At 37.9% G+C, this 21,077-nt stretch overlaps 2 protein-coding genes and 1 long non-coding RNA gene across 6 annotated transcripts in view; 1 reads left to right on the forward strand and 2 right to left on the reverse strand.

Moving 5' to 3' along the window:
• Nucleotides 1–15,398, reverse strand: part of Cbp53E (Calbindin 53E) — a 17,382-nt gene extending 1,984 nt beyond the window's left edge. Inside the window, exons 1-10 of one of the 2 annotated variants that reach the window (XM_070209838.1) lie at nucleotides 15,245–15,398; nucleotides 15,083–15,168; nucleotides 14,909–14,998; nucleotides 12,748–12,834; nucleotides 12,455–12,595; nucleotides 11,024–11,079; nucleotides 10,918–10,963; nucleotides 5,348–5,359; nucleotides 124–180; nucleotides 1–58 (exon numbers count right to left, since the gene is read on the reverse strand). The exon at nucleotides 1–58 is cut by the window's left edge and continues 14 nt beyond it. In XM_070209838.1, the coding sequence (XP_070065939.1) occupies nucleotides 1–58; nucleotides 124–180; nucleotides 5,348–5,359; nucleotides 10,918–10,963; nucleotides 11,024–11,079; nucleotides 12,455–12,595; nucleotides 12,748–12,834; nucleotides 14,909–14,998; nucleotides 15,083–15,168; nucleotides 15,245–15,398 (787 nt within the window). The remainder of the gene's footprint in view (nucleotides 59–123; nucleotides 181–5,347; nucleotides 5,360–10,917; nucleotides 10,964–11,023; nucleotides 11,080–12,454; nucleotides 12,596–12,747; nucleotides 12,835–14,908; nucleotides 14,999–15,082; nucleotides 15,169–15,244) is intronic. The other variant, XM_032437119.2, reaches the window with a different exon arrangement.
• On the forward strand, nucleotides 10,685–19,862 carry LOC26531237 (uncharacterized). 3 transcript variants are annotated; one of them, XR_004304215.2, is made up of 3 exons: nucleotides 10,685–10,781; nucleotides 10,865–11,129; nucleotides 11,192–11,325. It is a non-coding gene; the product is annotated as an uncharacterized lncRNA (long non-coding RNA). The 3 variants fall into 3 exon arrangements; XR_001450243.3 differs by having other exon boundaries at nucleotides 10,692–10,781; nucleotides 11,001–11,129; XR_004304214.2 differs by lacking the exon at nucleotides 10,685–10,781 and adding an exon at nucleotides 19,508–19,862 and having other exon boundaries at nucleotides 11,011–11,129; nucleotides 11,192–11,243.
• The window catches only part of LOC6624967 (protein C1orf43 homolog), a 48,120-nt gene continuing 42,454 nt past the window's right edge, over nucleotides 15,412–21,077 (reverse strand). The window contains exon 3 of the mRNA XM_032437118.2: nucleotides 15,412–15,511. The gene's annotated coding sequence lies outside the window, so the exon portion shown is untranslated. The remainder of the gene's footprint in view (nucleotides 15,512–21,077) is intronic.

Below are 21,077 nucleotides of genomic sequence, written 5' to 3' on the forward strand. Positions count from 1 at the left end.
CGAGCAGATCCTTGAGAAAGCCCTTTAGCTCCTCATTCTCAATGGTGCCGCTGTTGTCCTGTTTTATTTTAATACACTCTTAATATTTATAAATCTTATATCCGCTGAACTCTGTAAACTTACACGATCGTATAGCGAGAATACTTTCTCAATGTCCTCCTTGGTCAGCTTGGTTGCGCCCTGGTTTAGGCAATAAAAGAAAGAGCATATGAAAGTCTCGTTGAAATGTCTGGCAAATCATATTTCCGTATCATATGTACACTCTTCGCGCTCGGCTGCGTTATTTATTTTTCATGTCAACTGGCATATGGTTTGGCATTCTAGTCTACATGTGTTTGTGTATGTGTCGCATGTGTGTGTGTGTGTGTATGTGTGCTTGCTTATATTATTATTATTATTTACCGTTCATGCAAAAACATTTATTTTCCCGCTTCCAACTTTTTTTTGTATTATGCATGCGGCCAGTGTTTGTCTATGGAAATTCAAACCACACTCGCACATCTACAAACACACACACTCTCTCGACCATATGCGCTGCTCGCTTGCATGCAAATCAATTTTCATTTACATTTCTCATACATGTTTGCATTGACTCAATCCCTGGATTCATATTACATCCAATTTGTGCATAATTATTTGCAGGCTCCGGAAAAAAACGTAGCACATCCCCAAAGGGCAGCTCCAACGAAACAGCAGATTTGCTCTGAAATGTATGCTTCACTTTTTTGTTATTGGTGTTTAGCCTTGAGATGGGCATTTGTACGATATTTTATGTTAGCCAAGGGGCAGGACACGAAAATGAGGCACACGCGACACGATTGATCGAAGTTGATCAAGTTGCAAGTTTTCTAAAATTTTGAAAACTATTTTATAAAATTTGGAAACAATTTGCAAGTTGCTTGCAATCATTTTAGGCGCTTCTTACTTATAAGACAGGCTTTTCTTAACGCTCACCTTGTAGCTGCTGCCTATTTTAAAGCAGCTCGTGTTACTTAATACTTAGTTTTGGGCCAAAGGCACCCCAACTTATTAGAAAATCAACATGTATTCACATGGGATAACTAACTTCCTTTTACCTTAAACCTAAAACAACTTCTCGTCTACCTTAATTTACCACATAAATTTGAGAATAATATTGATTTACATTTTTCGAATTAAGCTCAATTCAGTGCCAGAAATCTCCTCATTTAACTTCAGTCTACGCTTTTTTCATTTTCAATCAATTCGATCAATTTATCGCTTTATATTTATCGCATTTAGTCATTATCCCTTTCTCAACACTGACACAAGCGATTTTCTTCGCTCGTTTCATGCTAGAAAAATACTCGACGCACACATCTCTAATGCGTAAGGCGTCTTGTTATATTGCCAGAGATTGCAGGCTTATGCGTATTATAACGAATGGCTTAATTAAGCTGACTTGTATTGTACTTGTCTTGTACTCGACTTTCCTCTCGGCTGCGCCCTAGCCTTAATATTTTGGCAATTTGGTTTGTGAGCTTGACATTCGGTAATTAATATGCATTAAGGTGAATTGCGAGTTTTCTGTGGCTGTTTATACCCTGCACACAAATGGCTAAGGCAGGCTGTAATAGTTTTAAGCTATGTGTATGCTACAAGGCAGGAAACTAATTCGAACTTCTAAAGTAAATGCATATATATACCTAAATAGCTAGAGCTTAGAAATTAGAAATATTTATAGCAAAGCTTTTGCTTTTGAGTTTTTTCTTTGACAAACGTCATACTTTAATGGATAAGTATAGACTTTAAACAAGATTTTTCTTGGCATATTCTGTTTATCAGAGCCATAGACAATATTTGTTGTATTTTTAGTTCTTACAACAGAAATCAGGAATTCTATCTATCTATCTCTATGGTTAAAGAGTATCTACAAGTCTTGACTGTAGTACTCTGGATGCTTCTCTCTAGCCTTATGGCTAAATAACTGTAGCATACATTTCAGCGCGCACATTTACAACTTTCTATATATGTGTGCGTATGATTGTGTTAATGTATAGAGCGAGATGAACGTTTTGTACGCTACAAGCGCCAGTTAGATTTATTGATTCCACATCCTGTCGAAAACACACACACGAAGGCACACACATGCCTGCACCTTGTTTCGGCTGCTTGTGGTTATGCAAGCAGCACATGCAGGCGCAGCAGGGCGCCAGAGGGGAATACAACAGGCAGCCAGCGAATAGCTAACCATTCAAGTTCAAAGCCGCTGCAGGTGTAACATGGGCCAAAACCAAAATGGTAACGGCTCAAATTTAGCTAGCCAACAATTTGTAACACGTCTCTGTGTATGTGTGTGTGTGTGTGTGTAGGCGAGTGTCCTTGAGTCAGCGTGTGTCTGTGTTTGTGTGGTGTCCCTAAGGACTGATAACATTTATTTTATTTAGACTTGTAAGCTGCTTTATAAACGATGCGTACGACAAAAGGCATTTGTTCTTTTTTTCTAATACCCTATAACTATAAAAGGACGTAGAAAGGGCATGTAAGTGCGTAAAGAAATGCTTTTACTTTTATTTTCAGTTCGAATAGGATAGCATATTATACAAAGTTCAGCATAAGAACTCGTTCTTAAATCTTTTTTCGATATCGTTTTTATCGATTGTTTGGGAACGAGGCAAGTTATCGATTATCGTAAATTATTGTGCTGCATGTAGGATTCACGTTCTCTAGCTCTTATAGATTCTGAGATCGATCGCATACGGAAGGTCGGACAGACAGACAGAGATGCCTAGATCGACTCGGCTATTGATGCTGATCAAGAATATATATGCTCTATGGGGTCGGAAATGCTTTCTTCTCCCTGTTACATACATTTGCAAAAAACCTTTATATCCTTTTTATTCATTTTGTACGGGTTCTAGGTAAAAAACCAATTACAGGATAACTAACAGTCGAGCACACGTAACTAGCACATATCTACTCGTTTATTTCTTTTGTTTTGGGGATTGGAAATCCATTAAGTGCCCGCTCCTGCAGCCCTTTCAGCACATTGTTCTTCGTTTTGTGTGCTTTAAAAAAGAACCTCTGAAAGATGGGCTTAATGTTGAGCCTTAGTGTTTAATTTGGCCCCTACACGCTGGCGTACACCGAATTCTATGGAATTTTATGGTGAATGATGCCTAAAAGCGTGCTTTACATTTTGTCAGCGCGCTCTCTGACAAATTGCGCACTTAAGCCGCCTGCCTACGGAGCGTCACGTTCGCACATCCCTGATAAAATGAAGTAATTATTTTATACTTCAACACTTTTGAAAATCATTCGGGCTATGGCGGCGGATGTCTGCGGCTACCATTATCCATATGGGCAGCAGCAAAGGGCATCCATGTTTGGCCGAATACACACACACACACACACACACACACACAGGCAGATGTGTACTGGCCTCTAAATTATGCAAAGGGTCGGATACAAGGGTCGTATCTGGACCTTCATTAGATTTAAGCAGCGCACGTACATGCACTTATCACCCATCTATAGGTGGGTTTATGTGTGTGCGTGTGTCTGTGTGTGTGTGCTTATGTGTGTGACAAGTAGCAAATATCTAATTAGTACAGCACATAGTTCTAGTTTACTTATTGGTTTGGTCAGTGGCTAAGCACCCATTGAGGTTATTGTACATATTTGTTAGGCTATATTTACCTTCATTTAAGGGCCTAGTTCGTAAAAGATTTAAGCTGAACGATTGAATATGATTTTAACAGACTTAATTATTTTGAAAACTACAATATGTAAAATTTTGATAAAAATTATATTATTTCTTCTTGAATGTATAGTTCTCTATATAGAATTTGATACACAATCAGTTGATTCTAGGTTTCATAATTAGTAAGAAAACTTTATAAAAACGCAAGCTAAGCTAGTTAACTGTTCTATCAAGAGCTTAACTTTGAGATTAGCATATAACCTTGCAGGACTTGAAGCTTTCATTACGTTTTCCTTCAGACTTTTTCTCTATTTATTGTTTAGACGGTACAATAATATTTATTTATTTATTACAATTGATTTTATTCATGATCTAAAATTTGTGATTTTATGTCTTCTAGTTGGTTTAATAAATTTATTATTCTGCTAAAAAGCAATATGGGGTATGGAAACCCGCACGAAACGGTCTAATATAAACTCTTCACTCACATAACTTTGGCATAATCGAAACAATTTCTATTTATTTTTGTAAATGCGTTGACAATGAAAATATAATAACATATGCTGAACACATATTGTATGTAAAGATTTAAGTTTTAATGAAGTACAACCTTCTACTCTTGCGCTTTGGCAAACACTTGTAATCAAGCATTTGGCTTGCGTCTTTGTGTCTTTCAAACAGACCACAGTCGTTTTTCGAATTCAAAGCACATACACCCACACCCACACACACACATCCACACACACGCCCACACACTTGCACAACTTATTTGCTAAACATGCGAATAAGTAACAAAAAAGCTACTCGAACCAAGCAAAGCAAACACACAGCAGAAATAGCATGCATATAAAAGCTAAATATAAGTATATGTATCAATAGATATCTATATATAGTAGTATAGCCATACGGAGTAGTCTATGGAAAGTGTTTAGGGGTCTGTGGTTTTCTGTAGATTTTAACTGACAAAAGGGAAATCAGTCACAAGAACTTATTCACATCGAACAAAGTATGCTAAAGTCAATAAAATTTCATTCACTTTTCACGAACAAAAGTAATTGAAATATAAAATATTTTATTAAATTATTATTATTAGAGGGGGGTTGAGAGAGAGAGAGAGAGGGGGGATTGTTATTGCAAATGTAAAATTCTTTTGTTTGTGGCTAAATAAAAAAAAACGAGTACAAAATAGTGTGTTTGATTTGAATACCCTGGCAGAGAGTGAATGAGTCTGATTGGTTTTAATAAAAACCTCTTTTTTCTGCGAGAGATTCTCAATTACTTTTATCTATTATCAGAGTTGTAGTGTATTTTAATATAAATTTTAGAGGCTCCTTTTAAGAAGACGTTTCTGATATTTTAAAGCGAAAATTTCAAAATTATTTCTCACGGTAACTTAAGAATGTTCCGAATTTATTAAAAAACAAACACGAGAAATTTTAGTTGAATAAACGATCCGCAAGGGTTTTAGGGAAAGCTGTAAATAATTTTTGTGAATTTATTTTTAAGTTATCTGCAAGGGTATTCAGTTTTCGGCTAAGCCAAAGATAGTTTTCCTTTCATGTTTATTATTGTTGTTAGCGTTTTTCTTGTTGTATTTGGTTTTGTGTCTTTTTTTTTTGGTATTCCATTTGGTTGGGTAACAACGTTTAGTTTCGCTTTAGTTCGGCTTGGCTGGTAAATACTTACATCAATGCCCTCCTGGAATACGAGTACGTGTGTTTTTGTTGTTGTTAAGTTGTTGTTGTTGTTGTTGTTGTTGTTGTAGGCAGTGCATATTGATTGTTGTTGTTGTCGATTTTATATACAGCATTTATTTTGATTGTTAAATTGATTGTTTTTTTGATTGGTTTGCAGCAATTTTAGAGTCGAATTTTTTAATCGATTTTATTTTTATCATATATGTATATATATTATTTGTTATTATTATTTTGCGAAAAGTGGAAAAAGAACATTTGTGGCAGCCAAAATGTACATCACGTGCAAAATATTTGTATATTTATAAGTTGGAAAAATTGTCGTTTCAAAAGTTTTTGTTGTTGTTGTTGATTTAAAAAAAATGTACAAGTGTTGATTGTAGTTAAAGTAGAAATATATATATGCATATAGATTATACGTAAATACAGTTGATATAGATACAGTTGTTGTTGTTTTTTTTTTTTTTTTTTAGGTAGTTGCAGTTGGTTTAGGCATAAAGAGAGTTGCAATAGAAAGGGTTAGGCGGGGGAATGAAAAAAAGAAAGTCAGAGAAAGTTGGTAAAAAGTTGGTTTCAATTGTAAATTAAAAAATATTTCAGCTAAATATATATATATATATATGTGCACACAGCAGCTAAATAATTTGTTGTTAATTTGATCGAATTATTATAATTTAAATACAATTATTTGGCCGCTTGTGCGCAAGTTGTTTGCAATTTAGTTTAGTTGGCAATAGTTCTAGTTCTAGTTTTTCGGTTAGTAAGCTAAATACCAGCTAGAATGCAGCAAACTAAAAATATTTGAATTATATTAAGTATACGTCTAGTTAACCAACAGGCAAGACCAATTAGTCAAAGTTGTAGCTAAGGTTTTTAATTGCTGTTGTCTTGCTAAATTTGCTGCTGCTTAAAAGTGCAAAGAGCTAAAAAAAAAAAATGAAAACAAAAAATCAAATTGTCTGTGTCAGCCGAGTGGCTTGTGGCTAGCTGCTTTTTGCTTTTGGCCACATTCTCACGTAAGCTGCCTGCACTAAAATGCACAAATGACACCGCAGAGGCAACCTAAAAGTGGCGTAAACAAAAATATGCACCTTAGTGTGGAGCACAACGTGCGGGAAAGTTTTAAGTGAAAAGGTAACCCACCCAAAATGGCCAGCATATGCCGTGATCCCGGCATCCACAATACAATTACAGCAAATTTGAGAAGCCACATTTAATGCAAAAGTTTATCCACAAGCAAATGCGCATTTTAAAGCTGGCTGCAGCTCCAGCCGCAGCAGCTCTTGTGCATTATTTGCGACACACGCGTCGTATACGTGATGTGCATTAGCATAAGCCGTTACGGCACATTGGCACAGAGCCAAGCTGGCTGCAAAAATAAAATAAAAAAATAGGAGCGCTATGTCAAGCGGCTGCCTTTAAACACTATGCAACAGCAATTTAGTTTTAATGCCACAAAGCCATAAAATGCTTAAATAGCGCAACATTAAGCTGTGCAAATGGTGTGGCATTTGCCCCCAAACTAAATACTTGACATCACAGAGCAGAGTTCAGTTAAATGTCAACTGGGCTCATCAAATCTGCCCTGTGTGTGCATATAGGCTTTATGCTTATGATTTGCATGTGTATTTCGAACATTTTGGATTCAGTAGAGGAATTTAGGGCCCACATATTAGCGAATGCATATTAACATATTCATACAATTATTTAGGGAAGAAACAGACGCCTTCAGCCTATTAAAAAAATTGTTATAATTTATGTAATTTAAATCTTTAATTAGTTGAATATCCTCAAATTAACTTTCTAGAGCATACGTCTTCAATTTTAATCTAAACATGTTTGTTTCTCTTCCTTTGTCAATTCCAATTTTTTCATTTTGTGACTTTCCCTTTTCCCTTGTAGTAAATTTCTTTACAGTACAGCATATAATATCTATTTGTAGATTTTTAAAGCTTAGCAAAGGATATTATCCAGCATGTAAATACTCTAGTTCGATTTATGCCACCAAAAGTATATATTGATACCCTGTATTATCTTCTAGCATTCTTAACTAGAGCTATTTTTGCTTTGCTTTGTATTTATTAATAATGCATATTTAGTTTTATTTTTGAACTATTGTTAATAGTAACCAGCCTTAACTTAAATATTTAGACTAAGAGTTGCGCAAGTTGATGATTTGAGCCGGAAACTTCTTTGCCAAGTTGCCTAATTGACTGGGTACCCTGGAGATTGGAACCAAAACTGAGGACACTTTAATTTAAGCACTTATTTGAGTTATATAACGGTGTCGAAAGTCGCCTTAAGCATATAGTAAACCCACCCTGGGGCTTTGAACCACCGACCTTTACAGTTGCCCTAATGACTGCTGCCACTTAGAAAGCTCAACCGGGCTGGCATTCGGCTGGGTTATTTTGTGCTTACAATTTGGTTTCCTTTTTTGTTATGCAGTGTAATTGAACCTGGCAATTACCTGGTGGCTGTTGCTGCTTGATTTCTGCAGTCTGCATGGCATAACTCATAAGTCTTTTGGCAGCCACTTGGCGGCTGTAAAAATGTTGATGCATGCTTTCATTTATTTATGTTTACGTTTACTGCGAAATGGAATGAACCCACGCAGCATCTCCATCCAGCTTAATGCATATTATGTGATGGCCAAATGGGCTGGAAATGCCAATTTGATGGCTGCTTAAACTTTTGGCATTTTATTGCCCAACGCTGCAACAATGTGACGAGCGTCCAGGTGGCATGTCTATCGGCTTGAGCCGCATGAGGCACAGGCGGCAGGTAAATTATGATTTTAACGACTGCTGCATATAGCCAGCTGATGTGCATTATAATTGCCCGCTGATGCAGAAATCGGGGCAGCAGAAATAAGGGCGAGTGTAGCTTGTATCTTGGCAATGTATCACACTTTACTGCAACTTGTTACCCCATGTGCTACATGCATAGGGCGTAACCAAGGTGGCTGTGGGCAGGGGGTGGCTTGTCAATAAAAGCCAAATAAAATGTCGCTGTGCTGCCAACTGTAACAATGGGCAAATAGTTGACTTTGTGTGTGTGCGGCGGCAAACTGTAAATGTGACTCGCATTGGCCATGGGCTGCGGTTGCAGCTACGCGGCATATTGCTCATCCGCCGCGTTGCACAGCAATTGCTGTCATTGTCTTTTTTTTTTGTAAACGGGCCATGCAAATCCAACAAGGCGAGCATTGAAACCCGAAACGATCAGCTAGTCTATCAGTTGCAGTTTCAGCTTTCGCTAAAATCCACTTGACAAGTGCGGTTAGTGTGGTTTAATTAAAATTGCGCATACGCCATGTGACACCACAAGTTTGGACAGCACCTTTGAACAGTGTGCGCGTGGCAAGTTTAAGTTTTCAGCTGGAAATTCTTTACAGATCTGTGTGTAAGCTGCCTAACTGTGACTGCGGCACGTGCATTTGCTGCAAATAACAATAAGCACAGACTCACAAGCTGGCAACGCTTCGCTGACCCTGTCGAAGCCAGTTGATTACCAACAATAGCAAAACCGGAAGGCACAGCCAATGTCAAGCCATGTAGCTGACCATGAACATTGTCGGACATCTGCTTGCGGTAAAAATAATGGCAAAGAGTTTGCTCAAGTAATGCTGCGGGCCATACACGCGCACGCACACACAGGCTCAGCTAAGCCGAGCATTAGGGTTTGTCAGGAGATTGAAATTGTGTCGCATCAGCGTGTCTTCAGATAAGTCCACATAAGCCTATTGACATAACGTCTTTTATTGGGTTTAAAATCATCAAAAAAGTAATTACTTAAGTGGAATTTTGTAATTACTAAATTAATTCAGAAAGCATTATTTAAATGTTAAATCTCGAGCCGCATCAGATGCTAAGCCAGAATAGGACACAAATGTGAATCTGAACTCATGGAACGTCTGGGCAAGGTTCATTTATATAAAAACTACAATAGTTATTCAATAGCTGCATCATATTGTGATTTCAATTCGACTACACATAATTTTCTCAGTTCTAACGCTTGAATAACCCTTGTGCATGCGCCTTTTGTTTAGCTCAAATGCTGCTGAGCATGCTGAAAGCCAAAATAATGTAAAAGTACAACAAATAATCTGGCAAATATTGCAGTCAAAGTTGGAGCAACGTATATGGCCCTGGCAAAGTAATAGCCAAGTTGGATTTTTTTTTTTTTTTTGTGGCCTGGTGACCAATTACGTTCCGGCAACCAGCCAGCCAGTCAGTCTGTCGGTCAGCAACAATGGACGTCATTGGCCACAAGAGAGCAGCGTTTGAAGTGGACTGAGCTGTGCGCTCCATTTAACCCTCAATGGGCACATTTTGAGCAGCCGCTGTGCTTAAGCATTAAATGCCAAATAAATTCTGAAATTCAGCCAAACTAAATTTCATCCCAAGGTAATAGCTCAGAGTCGAGCTCTGAGCCATTGTCACAACATTTTTAGGGTGCCAGCTGCTGCTGTGTGCCAAGGTGTCTGTCTGTCTGTCTGTCTGCCTAATTAGAAAGTCAAAAGTTTGGCGCAGATAGCAGCGTTCACTGTGTTGCTTGTATTTATAATCAGAATAAAGTGATTCGTTTGCCTATTCACAGCGAAAAACAAGAAACTCTGGCTTTTTATTCGCAATATACTCAAGCGACACGCAAAAGAGCTGCTGACGCAGCACAATTATATTGAAGGGATGGTGGCGAAGATGACGAGGTCTGGGCGTTGTGCTGGAATTGATTTCAGCAAGTTCTACATGCCCCCCGCAGACAAGCTAACCAGGTGCACAGCGCACAGGTGTTTTGGTTCTGTGCCGTGTTTTACTAACTTGACATCACGCATACGCCATGGTGTCCTCCAACTTTTTCTTATACCTCTGCCAGGAGCATATTGGCGGCATTCGTTTTGAGACATCAAACTTTAACTATTTACCTTGGTTTAACAGCATCAGATAAAAATTTAATGTCTCCCACAGCTAGCAGGTAGCTTACGAACAAACGCCTCAAACTGTCTTCCTACTCTTTTTTCTCTAATCATTAATCACAGTTCAAGATTTATTGCCAATTTCTATAAAATCGTACTCGACCCACTTTTACTAGCCTGAAAACAGAGCATGGCGCAGTCGATAACAGCCGACCGGCATGCTTTGCCTTGTTTGTTTTTGCTGTGCTCTGCAATTTCAAAGCTTTTGTGCACTTCGCTGGATTCTTATTTTACGTTTATAGCGCACAACGTGGCTGATATCTATTTGAGCAGACACAGACGCTAAAATAAATAAACATAAAAAAAAATAAATCAAAATAAAAAAAAGGAAAACGCAATAAAATCATACGCATTGCGCTTGCATAGCCAGTTGCTTGTTGCTGTTTAGCTCAGGCGGCAGCTAGTTCGTAACCAAAGCTAAAGCTAAAGTTAACCTATGTGCCAGTGGGTAAGCCTGGCTTTAGCCAGTTTCGTATAAGCATACATAGTTTTAGTTTAAGAAACGGCACAAAAACGTCAGTCATTGATTAGTTTTTGAATTAAATTGCCTTGTTGCAATGGCAGTCATAATACTTGGCACTTACCTTGAATACCTGACGGCAAAGGAAATTCTCTTTAACCGGAAGTAGTCTGTAATAAATAAGTTGGTCGTTTTGTCTTTGACAAGCACTTTGGCATTGCTCTACTTACTTGGCCATTTCCGAGAGCTGCAAACGACCATCCTTATTGGCATCAAACACTTGGAGCTGCGGTTTGAGTACAAAAAGAGAGAGAGGGAGAGAGAGAGAGAAAGATGGTAAGTAAGCTTAATGAGCTCAATGACAGAAGTTTTATACCTAATTAATGATACATAAATAGGTTGGCGCCTCTTGGGACCACGTATAGCAGCCCCTAAAATGAACACATACTCGTAAATCGACTTAAATAAGTTACCAAATGCTTTTTTGGCATGACTTTTGCTTCTCTTAAATAAAAGTAGGACTAAATGTTGGCTTGAAATGTATTTCATTTCCTAGAATACAAAATATGTTTTTAATGGTGCCTCAGTTAAGCAATGCATTCTCTAGGGCTGTGTTTTGTTAGAAATTAACATCAAGTATCATTTAGTTAACGGAATGCTAATATTTTAAAGCCACGTAACTTGCCAAGGCGAACAAATTTTCACATTTTAATTTGACTACCGGATATACTACCTGGTAAATTCTTATGAGTAGTTAAGCAAATAACATATGAAATTATTGCTCGATTCGAGACGATTATATTTAAAATAAATTCTGCTAAATTCTTGTAAGTAGCGTAAGTAGTCTAGATTGTAGCTTGATTTAATACTCTTAGCCAATTAAATATGCATTTAACTGCAAGATAAACTACCTGGTAAATTCTTCTTTAATATTTGATTTCTTGTAGCTTGAATTAAAAAATTCGGCAATCTGTTTTGCAAACGGATTACGCAAATTCTAAAGACTCTTTAGATAATGTAATGAGGCTCTTGAGTGAATAAGTTTTTTGTTTTAAAATATATCTAAGCCTAAGTCTTTCTTGTTTTATTGTCGAGCAATATTTTATAGAAGCAATTTGTTGAAAAATTTTCAAAGTGCATTTAATCTTTGACAACTTTTGCTCCTAGCTCTGCACGCTGGTAATTTAACTTGCAAATGAGTTGCGAGTTTTGCCGACGAGAACATTTTTATCATCATTTATTGTGATACGTGCGCCAAAAATAATGTGTAGATAGGAATTTAAGAGCCAGGCACAACTAACCAGAGGCAATAGAGCAAAAAGGAGAGCCAGGATGAGGGGTCGGTCTTAGAAGTTGCAGGCACAACAAACTGCGTGGCACACACACACACATACACACACACAAACACACATCTGCATGGTGCTTTTCCATTATAAAGTTTTTAATTAACAGGACTTTGAATGCATATAAATTGCGGCGGAAATTCACACAATTCTCGTCACGCCAAAAATTAATTGCAATATTTTACGCTAGACTTGGCCAACAAAGCGTTGAGGCCAACATTGACATTGATTGGTCAACTGTTGTTGTTATTTTTGCTGTGGTAGTTATTTATATATAATGAATAATAGTTTATCTAGTGAAATATCACGTATACGCACCATGGTGTCTGTGTATTCAATGAGCTTATCCTCAGAGACATCATTGATCTTTTTGGCCTCTTTGAGCAAGTCACGCAAGAAATTCTTGAGCTCATCCGCCTCAATGTAACCAGAATTATCAGTGTCGTATTCACGCCAGATCTAATCGACAAAGTGACATCATGACAAAAATTAATTAGAAAGCAACAACAATTCTGTATAAGCTCAGACTGACAGCTTTGGCATTTACTTAAGCCAGTTGGGTCAGATTGGAGCCAGCCTCCTCGTTTAACGCTCCGTTGACCAGCACTTACCTTCATGAATTCAACGCTTGATTCCAAGGGGTTATCGAAGCGGAAGAGCAAAAGGAAATTCTCTTCCATCGGCAAAAGTTGGGCGAGCTGTAAATATATATATTTATTTTTCAAAACGAAAATATGTGCTAGCGAAGCGAAAGAAATGCCTGAGCATCATTTAGAAAAAACTTGAGTTTCAAGTGACTATAAGCTTAAAGTAAAAATATGACCTAAGACAAGAATTAATAAAAACAGTTTGAAAAAAAAAACGATTATATCTAGTTGAATATTCAGCTTTTAGTTGAGTATTTAGCTGTGAATGAGCTTTATTTATCAACAGGCTAAGCTTTAAGCAAAACATAAGTGTAAAAAACCAAAAAGCGTATAATAATGTGTTTTAGAGCTGGGTTAGGCTCAATTAATTTCAGTTGTTTTTTCGCGAACTATAAACTTAAATTTAAGTAAACTTAGAGCCCTTCCACTTCAACTATTCGGAAGAACTAACAAAAATTGAAGTAAATCGCCTTTCACAACATGACAAACAATTTTGCAGCTGCAAACTTAAGCCGCTTGGGCATATGAAAGGGGGTGGCGAAATGGTGCAGGGCGGGTAGGGTTTGCATTGTTGGTTCAGTGTAAATATTTTGCGTAACTAAAAGCAAAGTCGTCGCTTTCAATTCCACGAGAGAAAGAAAGTGTATTGCAACGCAAAACTTTGGCCGCATAATTTAAGTGTTGATTTGAATTTCGGTCATGTCGAACATCCATTGAAATGGGTTTGCCGTGAAGTTAGACCCCCCTGTCATATAGAAAGTTTTTGCTTTTAAATTCATTAAACAACAGTTTTGATATCTTTGGCCAGCACTTAAGCTAATTAGTGTTTGGGCTGTGATTAAGGAGGACAAAACTCAAACAAAACTCGGACCTTGAAAACAACAGCAAAAGTTGCAAATGTTTAGATATCAGCTGGCACATGGCGTATGCGTAACATTTTTCAAAGAAATGAATAAATGATGAAGGATCTGGGCAGACGAGTGCTTTTTGAAGTCACAAAGGGTTGGACGAAACAACATTTACTAATAGAGGCAGGTTTTTCATTGTTGCTCTGGCTGAAAACTTTGTCTCATTTATCATATGACAACGCCCCAAAGTAGACAACATTCTTATTACATTCGTTCAATTTCTTATTCGCATAGCACAAAAGCGACTTGCGATAGTCTTGCGGCACCGGCGGCATCGGCTGCAAGCCTCAATTAAAAAGTCATTTTAAGGTGGTAGCGGGAAAAAACTTTTGCACAGACCTTGGCACGAAACTTTGGGCCTTGGCAAATGGCGAAATGGCCAAATAAATTATTGAGCCACAGCAAATTGGCGCAAGCAGAGAACGGACGCAGGACAGCATCATTTAAAAAGCAATTTCAAAAAGGCAACACCAAATGTAGACGAACAACTCAATTAGAGATGTGCGCGTGTCTTATTTTTTTACCTTCTATCTTTTCATTTGTATTTTTTTTTTAAATGGTAAAAATAGTTAGAAGAGGTAGAAAAACAACCGACAACTTTTTACTGAACATAGATACGTGTGTGTTCGTGTGAAGTCGTGTTGCTCTCGTGGAAAATCGTGTTTCGATAAACGTAGGTCGTGTTAAGTGTTTTTAAGGCTTCTTATAGTTTTGTATATTGTTAAGTCTGCAGAGTTAAGGCCGAGTTTTGTCGTATTGATTAATTGGGGTTTGTTAAAGTCGTGTTTAAGTCATGTACAGTCGTGTTCGAAAGTAATTGATTCGTGTTTGCTAATGTTGCATTATGTTTATTTGAGTTGATATCGTAAGGAGAGGTTGAGTTAGTTGAGTAGAGTAAAATTCGAGTTGAGGTTGACTGCAGTTTTGTTTAAGTCGTGTGGCAGTTGTGCTGTATCCTGATTAATCGTGAAAAGTCGCAAGCGCAGCGGGAATTCAATCAGCGAGTTCTCAATCACGACACGCGGTCAACTCTAAGCCCCATATAGATGTCATTGGGAGATATGCACGTACAGACACATTGAGCATACGACATGTGGGCGTCACAAAAAGAAAAATAAAAAATAAAAAAAGCAAAAGCATTGACGAAATAAGTTTGAAGCAAAGTCACTGAATGTTTAGCAGTTGTGAGTCATGAGTGTAAAATACATGTGTCTAACCTCTCTAATATCGATTTTGCCATCCTGATTATCATCATATGCCTCCATGAAGCAGGACTTGAGCTCCTCGAGCATTGTGTCGGTGACAGCCTAGAAGGAAGGCAAAGAGCGGGCATTTGATGTGAGCTCTTGATAACATTAGATTCGAGTGCTGAGTCTGCACTTTGCACTTACCTCGGGACTAATGTCCGTAGCGTTTGCGCTGGACACAAACTCACGCAAAAAGCCATCCAGCTCGGTGCCCTCAATATAACCATTGCCTGCGGCCACATAATAAAAAGACAGACAGTTAGGAACGGGTTGGGCGAAAAATATATAAGGATAAGGAATACACACCATCCTTATCGTAATGCGCCCAGACATCCATGAACTGATTGGCCGAGAGTTTCTTTAGTTCGCGCGACTCTGGATCGCGATATTGGCGCATAAAGTTGTGCGCCTTCTCGATTTGTACGCGCTTGGCGGCGGCAGCAGCTGCAGCGGAATCCATTTTAGTTTATAGGTTTTCTTCTTCTTCTCTAAGTACGTGTGTATATATATATATATATTAGATTTGTTGTGCGAGCGTGTGTGCGGCACAATTGTTTTCGCTGGGTGCGTAATCTGCGAAAAAAAATAGGAGCAAAGCAAAAGGTATTTTAAATTTCAATTGAATGCGATTTGTTGGCAGTCACGTAGCACAATCAAATAACGCTCAACATGAAAAACTACTCAGCGGGCACACAATTACCCCTAACCCACAAAGAACCCACAACTCCTGGTTGAAGTATTTTCAATTAGCTGTTGCATATTTCAGAGCGTTGTAAAAAGAAAGAAAAGAAAACCAAAAATTAAATCAATTAGTTTGGCACCTAGTTCATTATTGGCTTAGCGTGCGGCCAGGGTGTGCGTGTGAGTGGGAGTGTGTGGGAGTGTGTGTATGTGTGCGTGTGTGTGTGTAAGCGGGGTGCAAAGAGGTGTGGGGCTTTAAATTAATAGCATAAAATACACGCATAGCTTTGAGGCGCCACTGCGCTGCCCACAGGACGTCCCAGCAACTACTATTTGAAAACTAATAAAAAATAAGAGAAAATAGTTTGCTGGCCGACAAGCAAATACCCTTACTGACGTCAGATATATGTATGTGTACTTAATAATATAATGCTATATTGGTAGCATATGCAGCTCGAATTTGCCGATTTTAATCTCGAGAATTTGATCCGATATCTTGAGAAACAAAATAAGGCTATATATGGGTAGCATAAGCAACAAAGATTTTCATTTTTCGAGCGATCGTATATAGGGTTTTGATATATATATTATACTTCTGCCTAACTCATGATAAAGCTGACTTTGATATTTCTTAAAAGAATTCCATTTGTCAGCCGATTGTGCCATATGGAAGATCAACAATATTTTATTTTGAATTAGTTCTTTTTGGCAGGAATTGTTTCTATGAAATCTTAATGATATAGTCGTCCGATTAGGACAACTCTGTAACAGACAGATGAGCTATATCGACTCGATTGTTGGGAATAAGGATACAAATTAGATTTATAAAATAATATATAAAAATAAATGTGTAATGTTTATTTTCCAAATGCATAACAAGTGTGTTCAAAAATTATCAGAGAGATGCAAATATCACATGCTTGGCGCTGGACACATCGTGATACACTATTGAAATGCCCGCTGCAAGGGTATTAAAAAGCCGCAACTAACAGGATTAGAGCCAACACGCAACAAAGTTGTGTGCGTGTGTGCGTATGTGAGAGAGTGTATGGAAGTGTATGTTCTTTTAAGCCCCAACGCAAGCCTGAGTGGCAGGCGGGCGGGCGACCAGAGCTTTAGCTAGTTGCAGCTGACAGCGTTGCCAGACCTGGCGACGCACACTTGTGGGCGAGATTAAAACAGAGCTAACTTCGTGAAAAAAACGCTCCGGGGCAAAATCGCCTCAGCATACAATCTCACCCCCAGCGATCACATCAACAAGACTGTGAGTTAAACATGTACTTATGCTTATAACAAAAAGAATGCGAAATAAATTGCTTTACAAAGTAAAATAACAAGCATAAATTATTCTTGTTATTGCTGTTGTTGTTGACTGTCTGCTGTGCGGTCGCTGCGGGCGCTGAAACAAAGCAACAATCCGCCGCGGCGAAAAAAAACAAAAAAAATAAACAAAAATAAAATGCAAAAGAAAAACACAATAACAATTTGAGGATGAGACCGAGAATGCGGCTGAGCTGCAGCCACAGTCGCCGTCGCGCCATCGTCACAGCGGCAGGAACTAAATGTTTGTCCTGCTCGGAAGTTGCGGGCGGCGTTCTGTGTGTTTTTGTTGTGGCTCCTGCGGCATATACACTCCACGGGCGGACACGGCCTGCACGTCACGGACAATGGGGGTCGTATTTTTTTAAATGAGCTGGCCTGGCAAACACAATCAATGCGGGCCATGAGGGCAACTTGTTGCCATTGTTCTTGTTGCTGTTGTCGATTTTTTTATACACTTTCTTGGGCTGTTTTAATAATGTCACAGAATGTGTTACGCACAGCGGGTAATTGTGACGTCATAAGGTCTAACAATCTGGTTGGGTTGCATTTAACAAAAAAAAAAAAATGAAAATACTGCAAGCATATTGAATTACAAAGCAGCTTAATGAAATTACATTTTTTTTTTCAGAATTGCTTTTCTTAAATATTTTTGATTTAACCTTTACAATCAACTAGTTAACGACGGAATTCAGTATCAGCTTATTGCCACGTCAAGGAATCACATTACGACTCCAAGACTCTTGAAAATAAGAAAAGAAAAATAACAGCTATCTACATACTTTTCAGCCGTGTAGCTAAAATTACGCTCTAGCAATCAGATAGCAAAGGCAATAATATTATATAAACTCTTTTCCAGGATAATTCTACACATACTTGTGGAATTGTCCACTAGCACGTCTAGTGTTTCAGTTGCGTAACAGTTACTGTGAAAAACTTATTGCAAGCCTTTTGCGCTGATCTTTAATCAGAGAGTCCAGAAGAAATGCAGCTTTTGATACCTAGTCCCTAGTCCCTAAGCTATACTTTTAAAATCTCAATTTATATAAAGTATATCTTACGGTTTTTACAAAAAGAATATTTCTTTTGAATAAGGCTTAAGAATATATTTTTCTAAGAGTAAATACTTTGCTGTGTTTTATCATCGCTAATCAATTGAAAATAAGTAATAGCTATATTTATGCCAAGAAGGGTATTTGCCAGTCGAATTGCTGCATATTGAAGTCAACTTATATAACATATATCGGCGCCTGAATGTTGCAAAACTTTTCACATGAACAATATGAGCAGTAAAATCAACAAGAACAACACCAACAGAAGTATCAACTGCTGCAGAGCACTTGTTAAACTTTTAGTACATTTAGTACCTGGCAGACATACAATGTGTGAACTTTGACTGCAAAACTAACTCGTTGTACTGCGTGCAGTTGATTGCATTTACTGCAAATGCAATAGCAAGTGCAATTGCAACTAGAGCTAAAAAGGCTGCTTAAAGACTTTCATCTACAGTTGTGTTGACATTTTATGGCTAAAGGGAATTGCATCGAAAGCCAGCTGGCTGCATCCTTGCCAGCATTCTGGGTCAGGCTCATTAGAAGGACCTTCGCATTATTGGCGCGCCGTTTGTTATTACAAAACGCATAAAGGACTACAAATACGAGTTGCATTGCCCTGCAGCTATTGCTCTTGTTCTGATTGTTGTTGCTGTTGTTGTTGTTGTTGTTGAGATTGTGCAATGGCATGTGAGCCAGCAAATATATATATTTATATTTGTGCAGGATATGTGAGAAACTTTCTCTATGCATTTCGTTTGGGGCACTTGAAACGGCCAGCGTTCATTACATTTTTTCAGCGCAAATGCCTCATGTGCTGGCACATGCCACATGGCTGCTGTTGCAAGTGCTGCCTCTGCTTCTGACTAGCGTATCTGCAGGCAAGTCGGCTGCTCTTAGCCGCATAAGTTATGGCCCAGATTAGTTTGCTGTGTGAACTCTTTTATAAAATAATTCAAGTTGCCGCTGCCGCTGACAGCAGCTCTAATGCAATTTTCTGGTCCCCCAAAAGGAATATGCATGGATAGCAAAATATCAGGCACAGTAATTTTTATGACGCAGCAAATTGTATGTTGCAAGCCATGATTTCAGATTTTAAAACATTAATTTCAATATTATAAGGGCAACAAATATTTTTACATGCAATGTTTTTTAAGCAAAAAATAAATTATGCTTTCGATGCTACGACTTGAAATTTGGCTTGGATTTAAGCAAATTTAAATCACATTATCTTATTTATATTTATTTTTTTGTCTTAAATAATTTGCTTTTTATTTAAGTTATATATTTGTTTTTAATTTTTAAAGATCTTGCATGTTTATGAGAAAAAACAAGTGCAAATCTCGAAATTACAGTCATGCTTGCCATAATGATATTTAAAAATAAAATTTTTTAAATTATTTTCCCAAACTGAAGGAAAATAAAATTTTTAAACATTTTAAGAAATTTAAGATAAATAAAAAAGCATGTTACTTTAATGAGAATAAGCAAAATGTAATTACTTTATTATTTATAGGCACGAAGTCAACATTGGATCTGAATCCCCTCAATTAGATTGGCATAATTAATCAAAATGAGCCAATGAAAAACACATAAATTATACTGCACGCTGCCTGTTTCCGGTTGCTTTCTGCACGCACTTCGCTAATTATGTACGAGCGGGCGATGAAATGTCAACACAAACATGGAGCATGCATAAATTTGTAGTAAAAATATTAAGTATACGCAAGAAGCATAAAAAATAACATAAAAATAAACAAAAAACAATTTGTTTTACTGTAAACAACAAAAAAGTGTGTGACTGTGTGTAAAAAATGAAAAACAATTGAGTAAATTCAATTGTGCAGCTTGTCGCACATTTTGCGAGCTGTCACCAGCAAAAAAACGAAAAGCAAGAAGAAACAGCCGGAAACGGAAGTGGTGGAACCGAAACTGTGCAGAATTCGCCAGGCGTACTTGAAGGCGCCTCGCTGAAAGTCCCCTAATGGGCGCTTCACACGGCAGCAGCGAAAACATCAAAAAGTACAGGTAAGAAGGGCGCGCGTTTGTTGTGATGTGCAAGGCCAAGGCTACAAACCAATTTTTTTTAAAGAAACCAGTTCTAAGGAGGATTTTTTCTCTTATTTTTTTAAACTGTGAACTAAACTTGGTACCTTAAAAAAGAGTACAGGAGTTTTTCTTTAAATACTTTTCTTCTTAGTTTTTAACTAAGTATTTTTAAAATTAACCAAATTCTGTAACTTAAAGAATTAGGCTGAATTTTTAATGAAGATTGGAAAAAGTCTCGCATCACAGGTTGTGTTCAGGACGGTTTCACCAAGCGCATCTTAGTCGCGGCCTTAGTTTTGAACTATGAACCGCATCAGTGAACATTTTATGCTGGTCTAACAGCCTTCAAAATTGAAGGCATTTATGAAGGCGAACAGTGAAGCAGCGATAATTTCTTCTGTACTTGCAGGCAAGGTAGAAAAACTCTCGTCAGGCATCGTCGCAGACGTTTTGCGCATTGCATAAGCCACGCCCACAAGTTGGCAGCGATGCGTGTTAAAGTGGATAAGCATGCACAGTCGGGCTATCTGTGAGTGGACACTTAGATCCTTCAGTTCGACAGTGACATCCAGCGGAAACCCTTACCGGACCAACTCGATTGCCTGCGCTGACTTTGAGTGCATTAAGCCTCGCCACGCATTTAATTTTAACTGCTTGTCTCTGTTTATTTTTGGATCAATTACTTGTGCCGGCTGCCTCCTCGTGCCGCCATTAACTTGGCCTTAAGACTGCGTCTGCGTCGGTGTGTCTATTTATAAACCGCTTTTACCGAGTCGGAATTGTAAACAGTGGCGGGCGAAAGAATTCGGACAGCTACATATGCATTGTTAGAAGTCTCAGTCAGGATAAAAACTGATCAAAAAAGTTGGTTTTTAAAAATGTTTTTACAAAGGGAAGGAAATTCCCCATCACATAGAAGGAAGACCACATTTTTAACCGCCTCAGCTCAATCAGATCACTTAAAAGCCACTGAAGACACATTTAGAGTTAGTTTCTCCAGGCGGGAGCAATTAAAAATAAAACAATTTGTGCGTTTA

The sequence above is a fragment of the Drosophila virilis genome, chromosome 5 (genome assembly GCF_030788295.1).
Source record: "Drosophila virilis strain 15010-1051.87 chromosome 5, Dvir_AGI_RSII-ME, whole genome shotgun sequence".
Classification (NCBI taxonomy): Eukaryota; Metazoa; Arthropoda; class Insecta; order Diptera; family Drosophilidae; genus Drosophila; species Drosophila virilis.